The sequence below is a fragment of the Giraffa tippelskirchi genome, chromosome 9 (assembly GCF_054371585.1).
Source record: "Giraffa tippelskirchi isolate mGirTip1 chromosome 9, T2T-mGirTip1v1.2.pri, whole genome shotgun sequence".
Taxonomy (NCBI): Eukaryota; Metazoa; Chordata; class Mammalia; order Artiodactyla; family Giraffidae; genus Giraffa; species Giraffa tippelskirchi.
The window spans coordinates 118,668,448-118,691,689 of record NC_137283.1 but is presented as its reverse complement, the minus strand read 5'-3'; the positions used below and the strand labels follow the sequence as shown (position 1 = coordinate 118,691,689).

Sequence of the window (23,242 nt, the reverse complement as noted above, 5' to 3'; positions counted from 1 at the left end):
TATATATTCGTGTTTGTGTGTGTGTATGTGTAGATAGATAGATATCTATCTCACAACTTCTTTATCTATTCATCCATAAGTGGACACTTAGGTTATTTCCATGTCCTGGCTATTATATATAATGCTGTAGTGAACATGGTACAGATGTCTCTTGATGATACTGATTTTGTTTTCTTTGCATAAATGCCCAGAAGTGGAGTTACTAAATCATACGGTATTTTTAACTTAACTTTTTGTGGAAACTTCATACTTTTTTCAATAATAGCTGTATCATTACTAGAAAGCATTATAAAGCTAGTGGATGAAGGTGATGGAATTCCAGCCAAGCTATTTAAGTCCTAGAAGATGATGCTGGTAAAGTGCTACACTCAGTGTCAGCAAATCTCAGTTTTCATTCCAATTCCAAAGAAGGGCAGTCCCAAAAACGTTCAAACCACCAGACAGTTGTGTTCATTTCATATGCTAGTATGTTTATCTTCAAAATCCTTCAAGCTAGGCTTCAGTAGTATGTGAACTGAGAATTTCTAAATGTACAAGTTGGGTTTAGAAAAGGCAGAGGAACCTGAAATCAAATTGCCAACATTTGCTGGATCATAGAGAAAGCAAGGGAATTCCAGAAAGACATCTGTTTCACTGACTATGCTAAAGCCTTAGACTGTGTGGATCACAACAAACTGGAAAATTCTTCAAGAGATGGGAATACCAGACCACCTTCCCTGTCTTCTAAGAAACCTGTGTGCGGGCCAAGAAGCAACAGTTAGAACTGGACATGCAACAATGGACTGGTTCTAAAGTGGGAAAGGAGTATGTCAAGGCTGTATATTGTCACCCTGCTTATTTAACTTATATGCAGAGTACATCATGAGAAATGCTGGACTGGATGAATCACAAGCTGGAATCAAGATTGTTGGGAGAAGTATCAACAACCTCAGATATGCATATGATACCACTCTAATGGCAGAAAGTGAAGAGGAACTAAAGAGCCTCTTGATGAAAGTGAAAGAGGAGAGTGAAAAAGCTGGCTTGAAACTCAACATTCAGAAAACAAAGATCATGGCATTCGGTCCCATCACTTCATGGGGAATAGATGGGGGAACAATGGAAACAGTGACAGACTATTTTCTTGGGCTCTGAAATCACTGCTGATGGAAACTGCAGCCATGAAATTAAAAGACATTTGCTCCTTGGAAGAAAAGCTATGACAAACCTAGACAGCATATCGAAAAGCAGACTCAGGGAAAAGAGTCGCTTTGCCAATAGTGATCCACCTAGTCAAAGGTATGGTTTTTCCAGTAGTCATGTATAGATGTGAAAGTTGTACCATAAAGAAGTCTGAGTGCCGGAGAATTGATGCTTTCAAACTGTGATGCTGGAGAAGACTCTTAAGAGTCTCCTGGACAGCAAGGAGATCAAAGCAGTCAATCCTAAAGGAAATCAACCCTGAATATTCATTGGAAGGGCTGATGCTGAAGGTCCAATACTTTGGCCACCTGATATGAAGAACCGACTCATTGGAAAAGACCCTGATGCTGGGAAAGATGCTGTGAAAGGAGAAGGAGGTGGCAGGAGATGGTTAGACAGAATCACTGACTAAATGGACATGAGTTTGAACAAACTCTGGGAGATAGTGAAGGACTGGGAAGCCTTCTGTGCTGAAGTCCATGGGGTTGCAAAGAGTCAGATACCACTTAGCAACTGAACAACAACAAAGCTACACCAATTTACATGCTTTCCCTACTTACAGTGCACAAGGGTCATTAATCATGTACACTAATTAACTCCTCATTACATCTGGCTGTTCCCAAGCAAATCTGTTTTTAAAAAAGATGAAGGAGTACATGTGTATATCTTAAGCCACTGAGGATATTCTAGAGTAGCCTCAGGATTAAGGTTATTCTGAAAGAGGCAATTCATACATTTTAATCAAATAAGTTTTAATCAAAGCTTGTGTTAATGGAATAAATTTCATCTCTGAGATTAGATAATAAAAGATTCTAATGTATCTGCTTTTTTAAAAAATAAGCATTATGGGTAGTTCTGTGTTCCCATAGTCACTTTGAAGTACGACATCAATAAATCATTTGCAAAGGCTGTGTTTATTTCCTTGGCTGGCATGTTAGTCCCACAAAGCACAGATCAACTTGATAAAGGCTTTTAAGAGCCTTTATTGTTTGTAGATAATAAGTTCATATAAGCATATGAATTGTCATTTAAAGAGAGGCTCGGAATGTTAAGTCTTCATGGATAACAGACTCATCATATATCTTCGATTTTAGCTACTGACAGCTGATTATGGGTTACATTATCATTCATTCTGAACCATGGCTGTACAGGCTCAAGTGTTTAGTTTTTGGGTGACTACAGAACTATTTATTTTGGTTCATTAACAGTAAATATGTTGATGGTTGAAGAGGCTACCTACGTGTTCAAGCCATTTCCTTACTACTTTCTGTAAGAATATCCAGCAGAGAAGTAGGATAATGAGAGATTGAAATAGTATTTATGAGAAGATACTGACTAGACAGTAGAAATTCCTGAGTACATATCATCAGGTTGAAAATCACAAGAGACAAGACAAGAGGGTGGAGTAGAGGACATGAGCTGACCTCTTCTATGGAAATACCAAAATCACAACTAACTGCTGAACAACCACTGACAAATGCTGGAAGCTACCAAAAAGATACCCTACATCCACAAGATGGTAGGAGGGGTCAATTGTGATAAAGTTGAATCCCATACATGCTGGGTGGGCAACCCACAAACCAAAAACTAATTATATCACAGACGTTCTCCCACAGGAGTAAAAGTTCTGAGCCCCACATCAGGCTCCCCAGCCTGGGGGTCTGGCAACAGGGGGAGCCCCCAGAGAATCTGGCTTTGAAGGCCCGTGTGGTTTGGTCACAGGATTGGAGGAAACAAATTCCATTCTTTGAGGGCACTCACAGAGTCTTATGTGTACCAGAACTCAGGGAAAAGAGTCGTTGTCCTTGTATGAGACTAGGCCAGACTTACCTGCTAATATTGGAGGCTCTCCTGCATGGTTGGGGGTGGGGGTGTGTGGCTGTGAAGTCAGAATGGTGTATATCACTGCTGTGGAACAGAATAAAGAATGAAAAGAAATAAGGATAGTCTAAGAGACCTCTGGACAATAGTAAATGCACTAACATTTGCATTATAGGGGTCCCAGAAGAAGAGAGAGAGAGAAAGGACCTGAGGAAATCTTTGAAGAGAAAATAGCTAAAAAATTCCCTAACATGAGGAAGGAAACAGTTACCCAAGTCCAAGAAGCACAGAGTCCCAGGCAGGATAAATTCGAGGAGGAACATGCTGAGATGGTAATAAACTGACAGAAATTAAAGGCAAAGAAAAAATGCTAAAAGCAATAAGGGAAAAAAATAATGTACAAGGAAACTCCCGTAAGGTTATCAACTGATTTCTCTGCAGGTAAGAAGGGAGTGTGGCACGATACATTTAAACTGATGAAAGGGAAGAACCTACAACCTACTCGGCAAGGCTCTCCTGGAGATTTGACAAGAAACCAAAAGCTTTACAGACAAGCAGAAGCTAAGAGAATTCAGCATCACCAGACCAGCTTTGCAACAAATACTAAAGGAACTTCTCCAGGTGGAAAAGAAAAGGCCATGACTAGAAACAAAATTACGAATGGGAAAGCTCACTGGTAAAGACAAACATACAGTAAAGGTAGGAAATCATCTGCACACAAATATGGTATCAAAATCAGCAATTGTGAGGAGAGCACAAATGCAAGATATTGGAAATGCACCAAAAAAACAATTACAGGCCAATATCACTGATGTGAACATAGATGTAAAAATCCTCAACAAAACATTAGCAACAACACATTAAAGGTCTCATACACCATGATCAAATGGGGTTTATCTCAGGGATGTAAGGATTTTTCGATATCTGCAAATCAATCTGTGACATAACACACCCACAAATTGAAGAATAAAACCCATATGATCATCTCAATAGATGCAGGAAAAGCTTCTGATAAAATTCAACACCCATTTACAATTAAAAAACTCTCCAGAAAATAGGCATAGAGGGAGCCTACCTAAAATAATTAAAGGCCATATGTGACAAACCTACAGCTAACATCATAATCAACAGTGAAAAGCTGAAAGCATTTCCTCTAAGATCAGGAAAAAGACAAGGATGTCTACTCATACCATTTCATTAAACATAGTTGTGGAAGTTATAGCCATGGTAATCCAAAAAGAGAAATAAAGGGAATCCAAATTGGAAAAGAGGGAGTGAAACTGTCACTGTTTGCAGATGACATGATACTATATATAGAAAATCCTAAAGATGCTACCAGAAAACAATTAAAGCTTGCCAATGAATTTGGTAAAATTGCAAGATACAAAATAAATGCAAGGAAATCTGTTGCATTTCTATACACTAACAATGAAAGATCAGAAGGAGAAATTAAAATAATCCCATTGCATCAAAAAGAATAAGATACTTAGGAATAAATCTAAGGAAGCAAAAGACCAGGACTCTGTTAGATGATGATAAAAAAAAATTGAAGATTATACAAACAGAAGATATACAGTGTCTTTGAATTGGAAGAAATCAATATAGTTATTAATCAAATGACCATAATACCCAAGGCTATCTACATATTGAATGCCTTCCCTATCAAATTACCAACAGCATTTTTCACAGAACTGGAACAAAATTTTTTTTTTTTAATTTATATGGAAGCACAAAAGACCCCAAATAGCCAAAGCAATCTTGAGAAAGAAAAACAGAGTTGGAGGAAAGAGGTTCCCTGACCTTCGGACAGTACTACAAAGCTACAGTCATCAAACAGTATGGTACTGGCAGGAAAACAGAAATATAAGTCAACAGAACAGGATAGAAGGCCTCATGGTCAATTATGCACCATCAGTCAATTAATCTACAAGAAAGGAAGCAAGACTATATATACAATGGAGAAAACACAGTTTCTTCAGTAATTAGTGGTAGGAAAAATTAAATTACAGTTTTTAACACAATACACAAAAATAAACTCAAAATGGATTAAAGACCTAAATATAAGACCCAATACTGTACAACTCCTACAGGAAAACATAGGCAAAACACTCTTTGATATAAATTGCAGCAGTATCTTTTTTGATCTGTCTCCTAGAATAATGGAAATAAAAACAAAAATAAACAGATGGGACTTAAACTCAAAAGCTTTTATACAGCAAAGGAAACTATAAAAAAAAATCAGCAAAAGACAACCCACAGAATGGGAAAAAATATTTGCAAATAGTGCATCTGACAAGGGATTTCCAAAATTTACAGACATCTCCTGTGGCTCAATATCAGAAAAACCCAAACAAAAAATGAGAAAACCTAAATCTGTGTCATCTGTCACAGATGGTCACATCTTGGTCACAGATGACCAAGAGGTACATGAGAAGACACTCAACATCGTTAAAAATTAGAGAAATGCAAATCAAAACTACAGTGTCACCTCATATCAGTCAGGATGGCCATCATCAAAAAGTCTACAAACAGTAAATGTTGGAGAGTGTGGAGGAAAGGAAACTCTCTTACACTGTTAGGAATGTAAATTGGTACAACCATGAGGGAGAACAGTATGGAGGTTCCTTAAAAAGCTAAAAATAGAGCTACCACATGATCCAGCAATCCAACTCCTAGGCATGTATCTGGAAAAAACCATGTTTCAAAAGGATACGTGCACCCCAATTTTCATTGCAATACTGTTTACAATAGCCAAGAAATAAAATCAACCTAAATGTCTTATCAACAGAGGAATGGATAAAGAAGATGTGGTACATATATACAATGGAATATTACTCAGCCATTAAAAAGAATGAAATAATGCCATTTGTAATGACATGGATGGACCTGGAGATTATCATGCTAAGTGAAGTTGGAGAAAGTCAAATTATCATGATACTATTTATATGCAAAATCTAAAAAAAAAAAATGATACAAATGAGCTTATTTACAAAACAGAAACAGACTCACAGAGAACAAACTTATGATAACCATGGGGGGAGAGTCTAAGGGGAGGGATAGATTGGGAGTTTGAGATTGACATGTACATGCTACTATATTTAAAACATAACTAACATGGAGCTACTGTATATCACAGGGTACATGGCACAATACTCTGTAACAACCTAAATGGGAAAAGAATTTCAAAAAGGATAGATATATGTCTAACTGAATCACTTTGTCATATACCTAAAACTATCAACATTGTTAACCAACTATACTATAATGTAAAATAAAAATTAAAAACAAAAAACGAAACAAAATTTTTAAGCTCCAAGACAGTGAATAAATTGAGATATGATCTGTGAAGGAAAAAAGTATAGGAAAGAGTGGAGAAAATAGTATAGATGTTAAAAATATCAAAAGTTTTAAGTTTTTTTGTAAGTCACAAATATGTAGAGTTCTTAGACTGTAAAGGCATGGCTGGCTAAGATTAGTGAAAGTCACACTTAAAGAGTTCACAGACTGGTCTGTTAACATCCAGAAGGACTAGTCTTTTTTTTTTCCCATCTTGAAAATACCAGCCAATAGCCTATTAGACTGACCCTTCTGGACTCTCATTAAAGTTTAACTATCATTTGTAGGATTCAGCCATACAGGGATGAAGCACGTTAAATGTTGAGAAACCATACTTTTTTATCTTCTTTTCTGCTATGTGACTTACCACAAACTGTTTAACCCATTATGAGGACAACTGAAACAAGAGAAAAGCTGAGATGCTCTTAAGTAAATACTTTAAAGATTGAGCTTTGGACTTGTTAGTTATACTTACTCATGAAAATGTTAAGTCAAGTCTTGAGGAGTCAGGTGCTCTTGTTTATTCAGTGGGTGTGTAAGCAAGCAGCTGGCACAGAGCTTGACTCTAGTCTGGTATCCTGTGGATGACAAGCATAAAGGAGCAGCTGCCTAAGTGATTAGTCTGTGCTGTCAGATCACCTCAACTGCTCTTCACTTATGATTACTTCTTTTTGGCTGGAGGATATGCTGCCAAGTTGCCACCCCCTTCTCCCCAATGCCTTCTCTCTGCCAGTTTTCAAGGGAGTGTTTTGGAGAAAAACCACCAACCTTTCGTTTTCCCTGTCTTACAGATTAAATAAATTACATCTGCTTAGTGGCTTCCCAGGTGGCATAGTGGTAAAGAGTCTGCCTGACAGTACAGGGGACCAAGAGATATGGGTTCAATTCCTGGGTCGGGAAGATCCCCTGGAGTAGGAAATGGCAACCTGCTCCAGTATTCTTGCCTGGTGAATCCCATGGACAGAGGAACCTGGTGGGGTTACAGTCCATGGGGTTGCAAAGCGTTGGACCTGACTGAGCACACACATAAGCACTTACCATACGCAGTCTCTCTTGGTCCAGGAAACCAGACAAAAATTCTCTGGATGGTGACTTCAACTTTTGTGTTCTAAAAATATATTCAGTTGGGGAGGGGATGTCACAAAACGGCATAAAATCCTTATTCTTTCTTGGGTTGCAACCCTGGGCCAAAAAACTGGCTCTACCACTTACTAGCTGTGTGACCTTGAGTAAGTCACACAGCTAGTCAAATTCACAGGGTGGGGGAATAATACTTGTCAAATTGATCTTGAAGTTTCTCCAGGAAAGAATATAATAACCAAGAAATGCTTGAAAATGAATGCGAGACATGCCCTTACCCAAAGTAACTGTAAATGTGCTACTGTAGGAAGATACATAACAAAAGAGAACAAAGAAAAATCTGTATTTAGCATGTATTGGAGCTATTTAAAATTAGTGACAGGGCATATTGTTCAGTAAATGGGATGGGACAGCTAAATGTCCATTTGGGGAAAAAAAGCTACAGGTTTGATCTTTCTTTTATTCTAGGCCTTACTGATGTCCTTCTTTATGGGCTTGGATCCCCAAATCTCAAGGGCCCCTTTCATCTTAAATAATGCATTATTGCATTAAAAGCTTAAGAATTATCCACTTAGGTGACAGATGTGGGTGTAAGAGTGGACGAGACCACTGAAGAGCACCACAGGGTCTGTGGTTGGAATATTGGGGCACGTCTGCATTTAGGATGTGGCTGGAAGAAGTGGACAACAGGACAATATGAACGACAAACTCTTTTTTTTAAGGGCATAGAACCCAAGGGAGGAAAAGTTTTAAATGAACTTAGAGGAAGGTCATATGAAGAGAGGATAAGATGATTGAGGGCTAGGAGTTTTATGGGTTCGACAAATATGACATGACCAGCTTGTCTTTTTTAAGAATCTTCCTAGTAGTAAGACTAAACCAGAAATCAGTGAGGTGACAGCAGGCACTGACTAACAAAGATTCTTTTCCATATAAGGAGAGAGATGAAACTCCAGCTTAACAGGGAAATAACTGGGGAAAAATCTCCAGAAGCAACTGATTTTCTTGAACCTGCTACGAAGCTATAATATTCTCTGTGCCAGACCCTGAGCAAGATGATCTCACCAGTTTTCAGAGCAAAGCTGCAAAGTCAATGTTGTTTTCACATTGCAGATAAGGATTTGTAAGACAGCATACAAACAACATTTACTAGTTTGGGCAGGTTACTTAACCAATCTAAGGCAGTTTTATTAAAGGATGATAATGCTGCCTACATCTCAACACTTGTTCTGAAGACTAAATTATTATAAATAAACATCTGTGTACATATGTACATACACATAAATGTGTAGAATAGCATTTTACAGGAACTAAATACATATTTCTGGTACAACACTGTGAGAAAAATAGCGATATGTAAGATATAGTCATGTCAGTATAACTGAAATTAACTGCAAGTTTTCTTTCATGTGTACACAGCTTTATTTTGAACAATCATCTTTAACATACAGATTTCTCCCTTCCTTTGTAGGTACTGGATGTAAGTAGAGAAGGCAAAGAAGAAGTATTCTATGGGCCTAGACTCCCTTTTGCTTCCAATGGAATAGCAGCATGCTTCCTCCCTGCTCCGTATTTCACATGCCCTAACCTTCAGACTCTTCAAGTGCCTCATCACAGGATTGGCACTGTCTGAAAAGCCAGTGCTTTCTTAATAACCATCATGAACAGGAGGAAAAAAAGCCTGACTTTTGAATACTGGGCATGAAAATACTCAGTGCTCAATGCTTCCTCGTTCTGTTTTCTAGATCTTATTATATTCAGATAAACATAAGCAAAAAATGAAGTTTTCTAAAATACACATTATTGAAAACGCCTGTCACTCTTCTCCGTGTGTGTCGATATATAGTATGTATTAGCTTAGGGCCGACTGAATGGTCTATGGGTCTTTAAAGCATTCTTTATACACCTTGTCTAATCAGTGCTGTCCAGGACACTACACTCTTAGTGAGGCAGTTTATTTCACAAGTACTGCCATCAGTGATCTTAAAAAAAAATCGTCAATACTTTTACTCTCTTTACTAAACCCTGGGTTTGTAAGTTTTCTGTTAAAAATCCAACATTATACAACCCTGCTGTATAAGCAGAGTACTCACCATTATGAAATCATAAATTTTTAAATGCCATATTTTATTCAAGGTAATATGAATAACAGAAGTACACTGGAACAGCAGATGGAGTACCCAGATTTTTCACCTTGGTTGCTCTGTGACCTTGGCTTAACTTTACAGTGCTTCAGTTTTCTCACTTTTTAAGGAGGGCAAATATTGATTTATGTATCAATTCAGGAGAACGTTGTGAGGATTAGGCAAATACTCTGAAGTACTTTGCCTAAGGAAAAATATCAAATTATGAGGTATTTTACTGTCTTGAGAACTTTGTAATTGAACAGGGAGATTATTTTTGAAGTTAAAAAATTACTGGCTAGAACCTGGAAGACATACTATGAGATGATTATGAAAAGCATGTGAAAGAGACATACTAATTAGAAAACAGGGAGTTTACCAAAGCCAAAGATTCCTAAGCTTGTACAAACCCTTGCCTCAAATTCATTTAAGACTATTTAGTGAAAAGTGACATTTTAAAGCTCGAAAAAAAATTAGTTGGACTAATTTTGGTATCATAAAGTGCTTTGACATAAATTTGAACCTAGAATCGGTAGTTCTAATAAAAGTTTTTCCACTTTGTTAAAGGTTATGTCAATCTTGAACGCTTGTGGGATTCTTCTCCATCACCAATACATATTTTATTACTAACATTTTTAATAATGCATAAGAATTTTTTTAGGCTAGGTTTTTGGATTTGCTTTGTATATAACAAAAAGTTAAAAAATGCAACAACTCAATAATCGTATTTGAACATAAATTCCACAACTATAATGTGAGGTTTCCCCCTTTCTCTAATCTTGTTACAATAAGTCACTTTTCTTAAAAGAAAGATTTCACTTTTTTTCCTTTGTATAGTTTAAGCATTCAGCAATCCTTGGCTTATAGGAAACTCATTTTGTTCATGTAGCCACTTTTAGTAAGCAGAAGTGAATAAAAATATTTTTTATCCTAAATACAGAAATCACTAACTTTATATAATATATAATACCTAAAACACTTATTTTAAATATGTATTAAATATCAATATATTAAAAATATATATAAATATATAATTTTTGGCTGTTCAGATTAAGGGGGGAAGGGAGACTAGGGTAAGAAAAAGAGTGGTAAAATTTTAAAAGAAAAGATTTTAAGTTTAGACAAACAAAAAACCTTAGAGGAGTATTTCTACAGTTCTGAAAATTGATAATTGATATTTAGAAGGAAAATAGAGTCTCTTTATAAGGTATAAACCATCCAAATTTTTAAAAATGCCTTACTTACAGTGCCAGGAAAGTGGACTCCAACATTTCAGAAATCTTTTCAACAAGGACCTAAACAATTATTTCAGATTTACTAAAATTTCTACTTGACACACAGATTTCTTCCCTCCAGGAATTTTACCTTATAAAACAATCTATTTTTAATCCCAGATTCTCTACCCAATTATTAAAAGGGAAATGGTCTAAAAGTGAACTTGTTTGACTGATAAATGGAAAGGCAGCCTGAGATTATTCTAATTTCTGTGAAAACTTCTAACTATTCATTTAAAACAAATCAGTATATATTATCAAATCTTTCCTTGTATAGTATTACTCAGTAATAATTGTATAATAGTAGTAATACTATACAATTGAAGTCAGAATTTTTATATAAATTTTATATAATTTTCAGAAACATGTAATTGTAAACAAAGAATAGCATCCAAAGTACAGCAACCCTTCCTTACAAAGAAAAAATCCAGATCACTTATAATTCGATCCTATCCCTCAAATTACCAATCATAAGAGCTAATAAAAAAAATTCTAGAAAACAATGGTTGGTCATAAAAACCAAAGTCCACTGAAACTATTCAAATACATGTTTTCTATTATAGTGAACTATTCTACAGTAATACATCCTCCATTTTTACTCTTCAAAGACCATATTGTATTTGTATTTATTAATTTCAATTTCCATCAAATCATGAAACTTAAAACAATTTAAATATCATTTCAAGATTGTACTTTAAAAAAGAAAAAGCAGTAACACAGATATTAGCAGTGTTCTTACTCTAGGAGGAAAAGCTAGAAAAAACATGAATCTCTAAAATAACATGTATGTAAAATGCAGTAAAATTCCTTAGATCTTTAAGAGCAAAATGCCAATTGGTTATTTTTAGGGTATTTTTCACACCATTTCTCTCTGTATTTTCCTTGCAGTTTAGCCATATGTACATTGTATACCCTCAGCCATTACAATAGCTGAAAAAAAATTAACTTTCTTTCGTTAAGGCAGAGTATAAAAGCAACAGGAGTAAATAAGATAAAAAAATATTCCTCCAGGTAACATGGTTCATTTTTATTTTGGTTTTCAAAGAGTCAATCTGTCATAAAGAGGAAGTTGAATAATCACAAGTGCAGTGTAAGGTGGATATATGCATTTTTATTATATCTCATTACTTTGTACACAAATAACTTAAAACGTGTGTATAAAATAAAAACGCCCAGAATTTTTCTAAAAGCATAATTCACAAGTTCAATGAACTGAGTAACTATCTTCACACCAAAAACTTCAATAAGCAGAAGTTGGTCAGTTCTAATCATTTGATACTGATTTTGGTAAACAATATATTTTATCACAGAATCAAAATATAAATCTCATATCTGACATGAAACATGTGAAAGAATATACTATTTTGCTAGTTCCCCAACCGTTTTACACAAACACAGCCTGTTATTTATACTAGCATACTCTCCACTTGACTGACAAAGCAATATTTTTAACCCTAGGAGGAGGAGGCAGGAGATCAGTTTTTGGAAGATATAAGGTTTATGTAAAAAAAAGAGTATGAATCAAAAACCAGTGGTTTAGAACAGATAACATAGTTTTTGGTGAAGTTTCTATGATATCTGCCTTTAATCTCTGAAACAAAGTGTTAAGTTGATGTGTAGAACTTAGAGAAAGTAGTTTTCCTAAAGGTTTTTCCCAACTGTAACAGCTTGTCAAATTCTTATATGATTAAATAATCCTAAAAATAAAAACTGCCAAGATTCTGTGAATGTACATGGAAAGGCGTCCATGTAATTAGTTATAAACAGTAGTTTTAAAGATTTGTGATGAACCATGGAAGAAGATAAAAATAACAATGTGTAGTGAAAATACACACCTAACAACCCACAAATAATTTTTTTTTACTTACCCCCCCCCCAAAAAAAGAAGTCAAATATGCTTAGTAAGAAAAGAAAATATGCTAGGGATAAGGAAAGATGTTACAAGTTTACACTGTGAAACTCTTCCAGTACAAATGCACTGAATACTGAATGATTTTGTACAGAGACAATACACCCATGTCGTCTTCTCCCCTATGAAAACCTAATTAAATGTTCAATTGAAATTCAAATCATAACCAAATCTGAGTGTCTAATAAAAGTCTTTTTCATCACCGTGTTGTCCTTCAATCATCTTTTACACTCCACCTGATATTTTAAAGAAACTGACTGGAATCCTTATTTATAGAAAGTGAAAGTGTTAGTCACTGAGTAGTGTCTGACTCGACTCATTACTCCTCAGTGCAATGCTACTCTACTCTACTCAGTGTGAAGAGCTGACTCATTGGAAAAGACCCTGATGCTGGGAAAGACTGAGGACAGGAGGAGAAGGGGACGATAGAGGATGAAATAGCTGGATGGCATCACTGACTCAATGGACATGAGTTTGAGCCCACTCCAGGAGATGGTGAAGGACAGGGAAACCTGGCCTGCTGCCGTCCATGGGCTTGCAAAGAGTTGGACATGACTGAGCAACTGAACAAGTGTCTGACTCTTTGCAACCCCATGGACTATAGCCCACCAGGCTCATTTGTCCATGGAATTCTCCAGGTTAAGAATACTGGAGTGGGTAGCCATTCCCTTCTCCAGGGAATCTTCCTGACCCACAGATGGAATCCAGGTCTCCTGCATTGCAGGCAGATTCTTTAATATCAGAACCACCAAGGAAACCTATAACATGTATATTTTAATTTTCCTATTTGAGTATCTTAAAGTTAGGTTTCTGTAAAAATGGTGGTAAGCTGACAAACTGAAAGAGGCCCACAGTGTAGAATGAACATGTCATTCAGCAAAAGCAGCCAAGACGGTCTACTCTCCTGCTTGAGTTGAGTTTGGAAAGAGAAAGTATAGTGTCAGGTGGCAGGAATTCTCCTGACAGAAGGGCTTCAATGTCAGCTTATTAACAATGGGAAGTAAATGGAGGTCCTTGAGCAGAAAAGTAACAAGACGAAAGTAGTCTTCTAGGAACATTAACATCAGAATTATTTGAAGAATAAATTTCAATAGTCCGGAGATAGGAGGTGATTATGGTGTCTAATAAATTTGGATGCACGTGATGGCAAGAAGAAAAAAATAGCAAGAGCTTGTACTGCTGATCAGATGAAAAGTGGAGAACAATGAAGAATCCAGGAAACATCAAGGTTAAGTGACTTGAACTGGGAAAGTGGTGTATGCTCTGGGTAGAAAATGAAGGCAAAGACAGTGTCACCTTCTCTGGAAAAGAAGGTGACAAAGGCAGCTTGACATGTTGCCCTGAGATTCCAGGAGAATCCAACTAGATAGGTTTAGAGAAAAAGTAGTACTAGATACAGATGTGAAAGATAAAGTTATTAGCTAGTCTTCTCAGTTCACTACCAGAAGAATGTTGAGACAGAGGGGGTGAAGGGCCAGATCTTACCAGTGGGGAAAAGAAGGGAAAATGTGTATGTAGGAAGAAGCAGTATCGCTGAGTAAGGGATGAGAAGATAAAAGAGAATGCAATGTCACAGAGGCGCCAAAGCCCAAGGAAAATGAGAACACATTCCAGATTCGACCACAAGAGACTGGCTTACCTTAACAGTGGTAGAAGCAGTCACCTCAGATATTAAAGGGATTTTAGGGGGAAAAGAACATTAAGGAAGCAACTATAAGGTTAATATAAGTTTGGGAATGGAAAGAGATAAGACTATAGTAATAAGGGTCAGTGAAGATTTTTCAGAAATGGAACTGAATCACAAATTTTCTTTTTTCTTCAATGAATAAAACAGTTTCTTTAAAATTTTACTGATATACATGTTACAGACTTTCTTGTTACTGATTTTTATGTATAAATTTATTCTTAATACACACAGGTACATATCCTAATGCATGATTCAGTAACAGATTTTCTTAACCCTTAAAAAGTTTCATAAGCTAAGAGCAAGATTATCTAAGAGATCTTTATCAATTTCCCTTGGGGAGGAATATATATATATACACATACACACACACATATAAGTAACCTCTTTAAAGGCACTCCATTAAATATTTTAAATTTCAATTGCTAAAACTTGCAAAATAATACATCATTAGTAAGTCACTATTATAATGAAAAGAAATTCATTGCTATGAAGTCTTAAGTAACCTTAAAGAGGCTTTTATTCATCCCATTTATTGAAATCATTTATTTAGGGGTAAAATAGACCATTTATAAGTCATGGAGTCCTTTAGACTTCACAAATTCCAATTAGGAAAGGGCTATTAACTAACTATAGTTTCCTGACTGCAGTGCATTTCATTTTAAAAGATACTTGAGCCAGAAAAGGGCTGAAAATGTTTTCCTGAAGGAATAGTAAAACCATGGTAGTAAATACTTGAGGCCCCAGGAGAAAACAAATTATTTCAAAGTTAGCAAACATGACATGTAAGAAAACACTGAAAAGAAGTACAATCATTCATCTAGGACATACCATTAGAGAAGAACAAAATTGAGAAGTTTCTTTACTTTTGTGCATGAGATACAGTAATCATGTCTGTATGCCTAAGAGAATGTAGGTCACCAAATACTTTCACATACATTTTAATTACATGATTATAAATCAGTTATCCCACTGATTCTTACCAGAACATTGTGAAATTTCAAGAAGTATTATCCCTCATTTTTCTCCATGAAGAAACTAAGGCTCAGAAAAGATTAAGAATCTGCTCACGGTCACAAAGTAGAGCTGAGTTTAAGACCCACATGGGTTCTCAGCACTAAGACTGGAACTGTTTTTACCAAATAATGCTCACTAGAAAAAGGAGTCAAGGACAAAGCCCAACCAATAAAATAAATTTGAAATTTCAGATAGTTAAAGGGTTGAGAGATGAACTGCTACAGGAAACTAAGCTGGTTCCCTGCAAATATGTAAGATGCTAGTTTATAAGAGGCTCTAGTTGAAGAGCAAGTAGATAATTTGGCTGACTTTTCAGAACTCTTCTGTTAATTTGTAACCTTAAAAAATTTCTAGAATATTATTTATTCTCTTTTTAAAGGCTCTTATTTATCTTCCTCTTGATATGACAACTCCAAAAGAAAGGATGAATAGAGAAAAACATCTGGTAACTGTTGGATCCCAAGTATAAACACTGTTAGCCCAAGTCAAAAAAAATTTATATATATATCTGTATAATCCCTTAGCCAGATTCAGTTCCATTGCTCACCTTTAAGTGTGCTCTGAAAGAATTTTATTAACTTGCCTCAAACATAGTATAAAAAAGGATAACAAATATACAGTCCTATCTCCTGACCATTCCTCAAAAGAAACAAAACAATAAAAACAAGCAAACAAGAAAGCAACCAAGTAACAAAACCAGCACAGGGCAGGCAGGTAATGTGAAATAGTATCATGATTAAACATAATTTGTAAAGAAACAAAAAACAGAAATAAATTACTTGCAAGGCAGAAAAGTCACACCACAGTAAAATGCCCACGGATCAATCAATACAAACCTGCATAGACATACACAGACAACACTCCCAGATAGGAAAACTTTAAGTTTCTTTAGTTTAACTAAAACTGCTTCAAAACAGAATGCAGTTTAACCAAGTTCCAAAGATTCTATAACATATTTAATTAACTTTTATTTTCTTATTTATATACTTTATACTTACAGGTATGTACGGAAAAGATCCTATAAAGTATTTTTAACAGAACATTATACAATTAATAAAAGTAGGAGTCAAATGGTACAAAGTGGCTTTAGGTAGTTATAATTAATGTTGAGGATGAAATCACAAAATAGATTCAACATGATCATTTTCCAGTCTCTGTATCTCATCTTGTCCCACTTGTCCTAGCTGAGATAAAAGTTTGCTATAGGCTTCCCTGTAAAAACAAAAAAAAAAGAAGAGAGAGATGTATTTATTGCTGCTACGCAGTTGCTAAATCGTGTCTGACTCTGCGAACTCATGGACTGCAGCACTCCAGGCTTCCCTGTCCTTCCCCATCTCCCAGAGTTGGCTCAAACTCATGTCTATTAAAGTCGGTGATGCCATCCAACCATCTCATCCTCTGTCGCCCTCTTCTCCTGCCCTCAGTCCTTCCAGCATCAGGGTCTTTTCTCTTTTAAAACAATCTCTCTAGGATATACAGACTCATCCCACCATGTTTCACTACTCTAAATAGTCCAGCACTATATTTAGTCATAAGCCTATAGGAAAAAAAAAAGAGCTTTTATCTATTTTTGACCAAAAGCATATTATCTAGTTGAATCACTAACCCTATTCACTGGAACAGACTCCAAATCTTTATAAATGGGAAAACAGGCCATTACTAGGAAAGTGAATCTAGATTTCATAATTATTGTCTAAAAGGGTATAATCAAATTATCAAACATACCTCTGTGCAGTATTTCTGCCAAGGCCCCATTTCCGCTCTGAATTCTTCAGAGACTGAGTAAGGGTAGGAACCAAGTGGATAACAACCTGCTGGTCCAATGCTGCTACTGCTTCTAAAATGCTGTAAATCTGATAATCATATCTCATACCATAATCTTCAATAAACTGCCTGAAAGTAAAACAGGTCACTTAGAATTACTCTTGGGGCAATTACTTGCGCTAGTAGCTATCTAGCCCAATTACAGCAATGAGCTGTAACCTGAATGCAAGAAAAATCACTTTATGTAAGATTATCATAAGAATCTATGACAGACGCCATACAAAGACTGAAAACTTGAAAATAAAAGAAATGGCTTCAGCGTGAGCCATGACCAGAGTGACGGCATTAAGAGGGAGAGGGAAGAGTTGGAATCCCAAGAGGAAGAATTAAGAGGGAAAAATCGAACACTGGGGACTTTCCGGCTACACTCTGCATGTGGTTAATCTGGGTGGTAAGGGTGTAGAAGAGGCTAAAACAGAAAACGAGTCCAGCTTCCTGGTTATCTTGTGTATCTTTTAGATAATTATTCCAATCTCTAGATAAATCAAATAACATTTCTATGAGGAAAGCAAGTTACTTCTAATAATTTTTATATTCCTTAATTGAACAAGAGACTTTAGACCCACAGAAGAATAAAATATGAAGAATATATAATTTATAAAGAATTATATTTATATAATTATACATTATATATAAAGAATATATAATTCTTTACATAAAAAAGAATTATATGTTTTAACCGTAAAATTGCCACTCTCCCCACCCCTGCCAAAAGTCACCTAGCTTAGTAAACTGTACTTAACAAACATGTAATCTTTGTTCATATAAAATCCTTCCTCGTCTCTTACGGTTTTACAGTTTTCTTAAACCCAGTATTTACTTCAAATGATCACAATTTTTATATTCTGTAAATAAACTGTAAACAACTGACAAGTCCCAACTATGTCGTAAGAAAGCTGAGGAATCAAAAATCCCACACAGACTTAAGGAAATGGACCCAAACTATTTAACATAGTGGTGGTATGGTGGAGATACATGAAATGAAGGTCAACGAGTAGAAACTATGAGAAAGATATACTTTAAAAGTACTGCCTTAACAAAAAGCCTAAGATTCTATACGGTGCAAAGCAAGAAAATAGAAACAAAACAAAAAACGTTCTACAAGTTGCAGTTATTCTTATGAAGGAACAGATCTATATATAAAGTCTGTGCTTCACGAATTACATCCAGTGGAGCTCTGTGGGTTCACGGCATCTAAAGTGAACACGCAGACCAGTGGCAGGCGCTTCCACACTGGATGCTGAGTAGCACGTTTAGCAGCTCCAAAGCCTGTATACCTGTCACCATGACTCACGTTTTCCACTTGTCCTCTGAAACACATGTAGGCATCTTCCTTACTAAATTCTCAGGTAATTTTAAGTCATCTTTCCCCCTAGTAATTTTATTTTTTAATAAAACAACAACATAGCAAAACTACTGCCAAAAATATAATAATTGAAACTACAAACAAGTAGTAACACATTATGTTTTGGATAATTAGTTATTTAAAAAACATGTTGACTGTCAAATGGCCGGCAATAGTCTCCTTGCCAGTTGGCATATTTTCCAGTTACCTAAACACAGAAGTCAGCTGGGCGGCAGGTTCTCCTCCTGACCCCACCTGGCAGGCTTTGACCATGCATTGCAGGTTCTCGGTGGCCAGCCTTTTAACTAGGAGGGAAAATTACAGCATTACACATTGTGCCTAAATTTACCATCTGGATCCTCATTTTCATAAGCATTCTAGAGAAAAACATGTTGTTTTCTTAAAGTATGTACATGCTTCTTTGTTATTTTTCAAAGTGAAATAGTTATGAGCTTTTGTTTTGTTCTAAAGTCTCCCTATCTTCCATTTTAAGAAAATCACTTGAGTCTGTTTTTCACATGTGACTGAAAAAATACTGTAACTGAAAAAATACATGTGAAGATATGTCTTTCTATCAAAAAAGAGTCCGTATTCAGAAACATTCTACCATACTAACACTGCAAACACTGTTACACACTGACAACAGATAACCTTTAATAATTCAGCTTACAGATTGATTTTTTAAATTCATATTCCTTCCATTCACAAATACATATGTAGTAAATTAGAAACTACCAATAGTTCTTCTTTTCTTAAAAATAGATTTATATATTTGTTGTTGTTCAGTCGCTAAATTGTGTCTGACTGCCACACCATGGACTGCATATATGCATAAATCCATCAGTTGATGGTCTAAAAATATATATATATATATAAACCCAACTAATATTGATGCTAATTTCCTTTTTAAAGACAGAAAAGTTACAAAGAGATCATTTACGTTCTTTCAGTATTTAACCAAATCCTTTATAGCTGTGCATTTGTATGTAAAAACGGTAAAAAAAAAAAAAAAAAAATCAAGAAAGAACCTTAAATTCACCATGTTCCAAGTGTTAATACATTTTTTATGCTGTTTTTGGCATATTAAATATAAGTAGCTGGGGAGAAAAATTACTTTCTCTAAAGAACAAGAAAATTTTCAGAAACTGTAATCCACTATGGCAAGAGTACAAAGTATGTAATGCACATGAACCTAAATTAATTAAGTAGCAGATAATGTTTTCCATAGCATGAGGATAGTGGATAAGGAAGATATAGCATACTTGTCTTTACTGAACAAGTAAGTTCTCATATTAGATGCAATTCTAGAGCTAGTATAAATGATTCTTAAAGATGCTTCCTTGGAAAAAAAAAACACCAAAATCCACAAGTTCTTTCGTGGAAAAAGTACCAGAACATGAAGAAATACCCTTCATAAAGTATTAACAGTAAGCTGTTTCTTATAAGTAACAGATTTAGGTATAATTCACATATAAAAACTAACTTTTTAAAGTGTACAGTTCATTGGCTTTTAGTATATTCATAAGATAGTATATTCATAAGAATTGTAAAGCTATCACCACTATCTAATTTCAGAACATTTTCATCACCTCCCTCCAAAACCGTATACCTATTAGCAGTCATTTCCCATGTTCTTCCTCCCTCAGTCCCTGGAACCACTGATGTACTTTTTGTCTCTATGGATTGCCTGTTCTGGGAATTTCATATAGATGGAATCATACAGATTTGGTCTTATGTAACTGCCTTCCTTTCCTTAGCAAAATGTTTTAAGGTTCACTCATGTTATGGAATATGTTAGTACTTCATTCCTTCTCATGGTCAAATACCATTCCATTGTATGGATTTACTTCATCTTGTTTATCAGTTCATTAGATGAATAGTTGATGGATATCTGGGTTGCCTCCATTTTGGCTATTACGGATAATACTGTAGTGAGCATTAGTGTACACGGTTTCTAAAAAAAATCTATCCTCTTTACTTCTTTAACTGAACTGGGCATTGTTTTTAAAAACTGGGTTATCTTTCAGTTTTTTTAAAATAACAGCTTTACTATCATGTAATTTATATACAATATAATTCACCCATTTAACACATACAATTCAATGGTTTTTAGTATATTTACAGAACTGTGCAACTTTCACTGCAATTTTAGAACATTTTCTTTATCTTGAAAAGAAACACTGTGCCCTTTAAAGCTATTACCTCCTATCCTCCAATACCCCCTCAGCAACCACTAATCTACTTTCCATCTCTGTAGATTTAACTACTCTGGATATTTCATATAAATAGAACCATATAATATGTGGTCTTGTGTTAACTGGCTTCTTTCACTTATAATAATGTTTACAGTACATTCTATAGCAATACATGCTGTAGTAATACTTCCTGCAGCATGAATTAGTACTTCACTCCTTATATTGAATATATATTTAATATTATACCCAAATAATATTGTCTTGTATGGATATATCACATTAAAAAAATCCATCCATCAGCTGACGGTGAGTCTACCTTTGGCTATTATAATACTGCTACAAATATTAAAGTACAAGTTTCTGTGTGGACATATGTTTTCATTAATCTTGGGTATATATTAAAACTTAGGAGTGCATTGCTAGGTCACAAGGTAACTCAATGTTCAACTATTTGAGGAATTACTAGACTCTTTCCCAAGTGGCAACACCATTTTACATTCCCAAAAGCAGTAAACGAGGATGCAGATTTCTCCATGTTCTTACCAATTCTTGTTATTATCTTATTCATTATAGCCAACCTAGTGAGTGTTAAGTGGTATCTCACTGTAGTTTTGATTTGCATTCCTCTCATGACTAATCACAGTAAGCACTTTTTCAGATGCTTTTTAGCCACTTGTTTATATTCTTTGGAGAAAACTGTATCCAAATCCTTTGCCTTTTTTTAAAAAAACTACTGAGTTTTATTCTTCATATACTCTTGATACAACTTCCTTATCACATCAGTAATATGCAAATGCTTTCTCCCATTCTCTGAGTTGTCTTTTTGTTAACAGTTTTTTGACAATGGTCTTTGAAACACAAAAGTTCTTTATTTTGATTAAGTCCAATTTATGTGTCTTGTTCTGTGGCTTGTGCTTTTGATGTCCTGTTTAAGAATTCATTGCCAAATCCAAGATCATGAAGATTTACTCTTGCTTTAAGAGTTTTATAGTTTTAACTCTGATATTTAGGTCTATAATCCTGTTTGAATTATTTTGTGCATATAGCGTGAAATAAAGGTGCAAGTTCAATCTTTTGAGTTTGGCTATCCATTTGATCTAGCACAATTTGTTGAAAAGACTATTTTCCCTCTATTGAATCATCCTGGCACCCCTGTTTAAAGAAAAGAAAATCAGTTGACCATAGATACATGGGTTTATTTCTGGACTTTCAATTCTATCTCACTGATTTATACGTCTATCTTCATGCCAGCACCACACTGTTTCTATTACTGTTGCTTTGCACTAAGTTTTCAAATTGAAAAGTGTTATCTTCCAATTTTGTTCTTCTTTAAGATTTTTTTGGCTATTCTAGGTCCCTTGTAGGATTACACGAACTGTAGAATCAGTCTGTCAACTTTGCTACAAAGAAGCTTGCTGAATTCTGGTAGGGAACCTTGCTGAAGTAGTTCTAATAGTTTTCAATGGGTCCTTAGGATTTTCTCTCTCTCTCTCTCTATATATATATATATATGATATCATATATATCCATATAGATCCCCTGGTGGCTCAGATGGTAAAGCGTCTTGCTTACAATGCGGGAGACCTGGGTTCGATCCCTGGATTGAGAAGATCCTCTGGAGAAGGAAATGGCAACCCACTCCAGTACTCTTGCCTGGAAAATCCCATGGACGGAGGAGCCTGGTGGGCTACAGTCCATGGGGTTGCAAAGAGTCAGACACGACTGAGCGACTTCACTTCTTCACTTCATATCCATATAGTATAGTCAAAGCTATAGTTTTTCCAGTCGTCATGTGTGGATGTCAGAGTTGGACCATAAAGAAGGCTGAGAACCAAAGAATTGATGTTTTCAAACAGTGCTGCTGGAGAAGACTCTTGAGAGTCCCTTGGACAGCAAGGGACAGTCAATCCAACAGTCAATCAAAACAGTCAATCCTAAAGGAAATCAGTCCTGAATTTTCATTGGAAGGACTAATGCTGAAGCTCCAATACTTTGGCCACCTGATGAGAAGAGCCGACTCACTGGAAAAGACCCTGGTGCCAGAAAAGGTTGAAGTCAGGAGGAAAAGGGGATGACAGAGGATAAGATGACTGGATGGCATCACTGACTCAACAGACATGAGTTTGAGCCAGCTCCGGGAGATGGTGAAGGACAGGGAAGCCTGGCACGCTGCAGTACATGGAGTCACAAAGAGTCAAACACTACTGAGCGACTGAACAACAACAAAATGATATCATGTGCTGACATGGATAATTTTACTTCTTCCTTTTCAACCTAGGTGCCTTTTATTTCTTTTTCTTCCACTGATTAGAACTTCTAGTACAATATTGAAAGGGAGTGGCAAGAGTGGACATTTTGGTTTTGTTCCTAATCTTAGGGAGAAAGCATCTTAAGTGTGATATCAACTGTAGGATTTTCAAAATTGTCCTTTATCTAATTGAAGCAGTTCTCT

The 23,242-nt window shown here is 35.6% G+C and overlaps 2 protein-coding genes across 24 annotated transcripts in view; one reads left to right on the top strand and one right to left on the bottom strand.

The window, feature by feature from the left end:
• The window catches only part of KLHL32 (kelch like family member 32), a 209,616-nt gene extending 200,383 nt beyond the window's left edge, over nt 1-9,233 (top strand). For all 19 annotated transcript variants that reach the window (XM_081530367.1, XM_081530360.1, XM_081530359.1 and 16 more), the window contains one exon: nt 8,891-9,233. In XM_081530367.1, the coding sequence (XP_081386493.1) occupies nt 8,891-9,052 (162 nt within the window). In that variant the 3' untranslated portion in view covers nt 9,053-9,233. The remainder of the gene's footprint in view (nt 1-8,890) is intronic.
• Nucleotides 9,234-15,980: 6,747 nt separating this feature from the next.
• MMS22L (MMS22 like, DNA repair protein) overlaps nt 15,981-23,242 on the bottom strand; it is a 118,726-nt gene continuing 111,464 nt past the window's right edge. For all 5 annotated transcript variants that reach the window (XM_081530350.1, XM_081530352.1, XM_081530349.1 and 2 more), the window contains 3 exons: nt 18,804-18,900; nt 17,152-17,319; nt 15,981-16,638 (listed from right to left, as the gene is read on the bottom strand). In XM_081530350.1, coding sequence (XP_081386476.1) covers nt 16,545-16,638; nt 17,152-17,319; nt 18,804-18,900 — 359 coding nt within the window. In that variant the 3' untranslated portion in view covers nt 15,981-16,544. The remainder of the gene's footprint in view (nt 16,639-17,151; nt 17,320-18,803; nt 18,901-23,242) is intronic.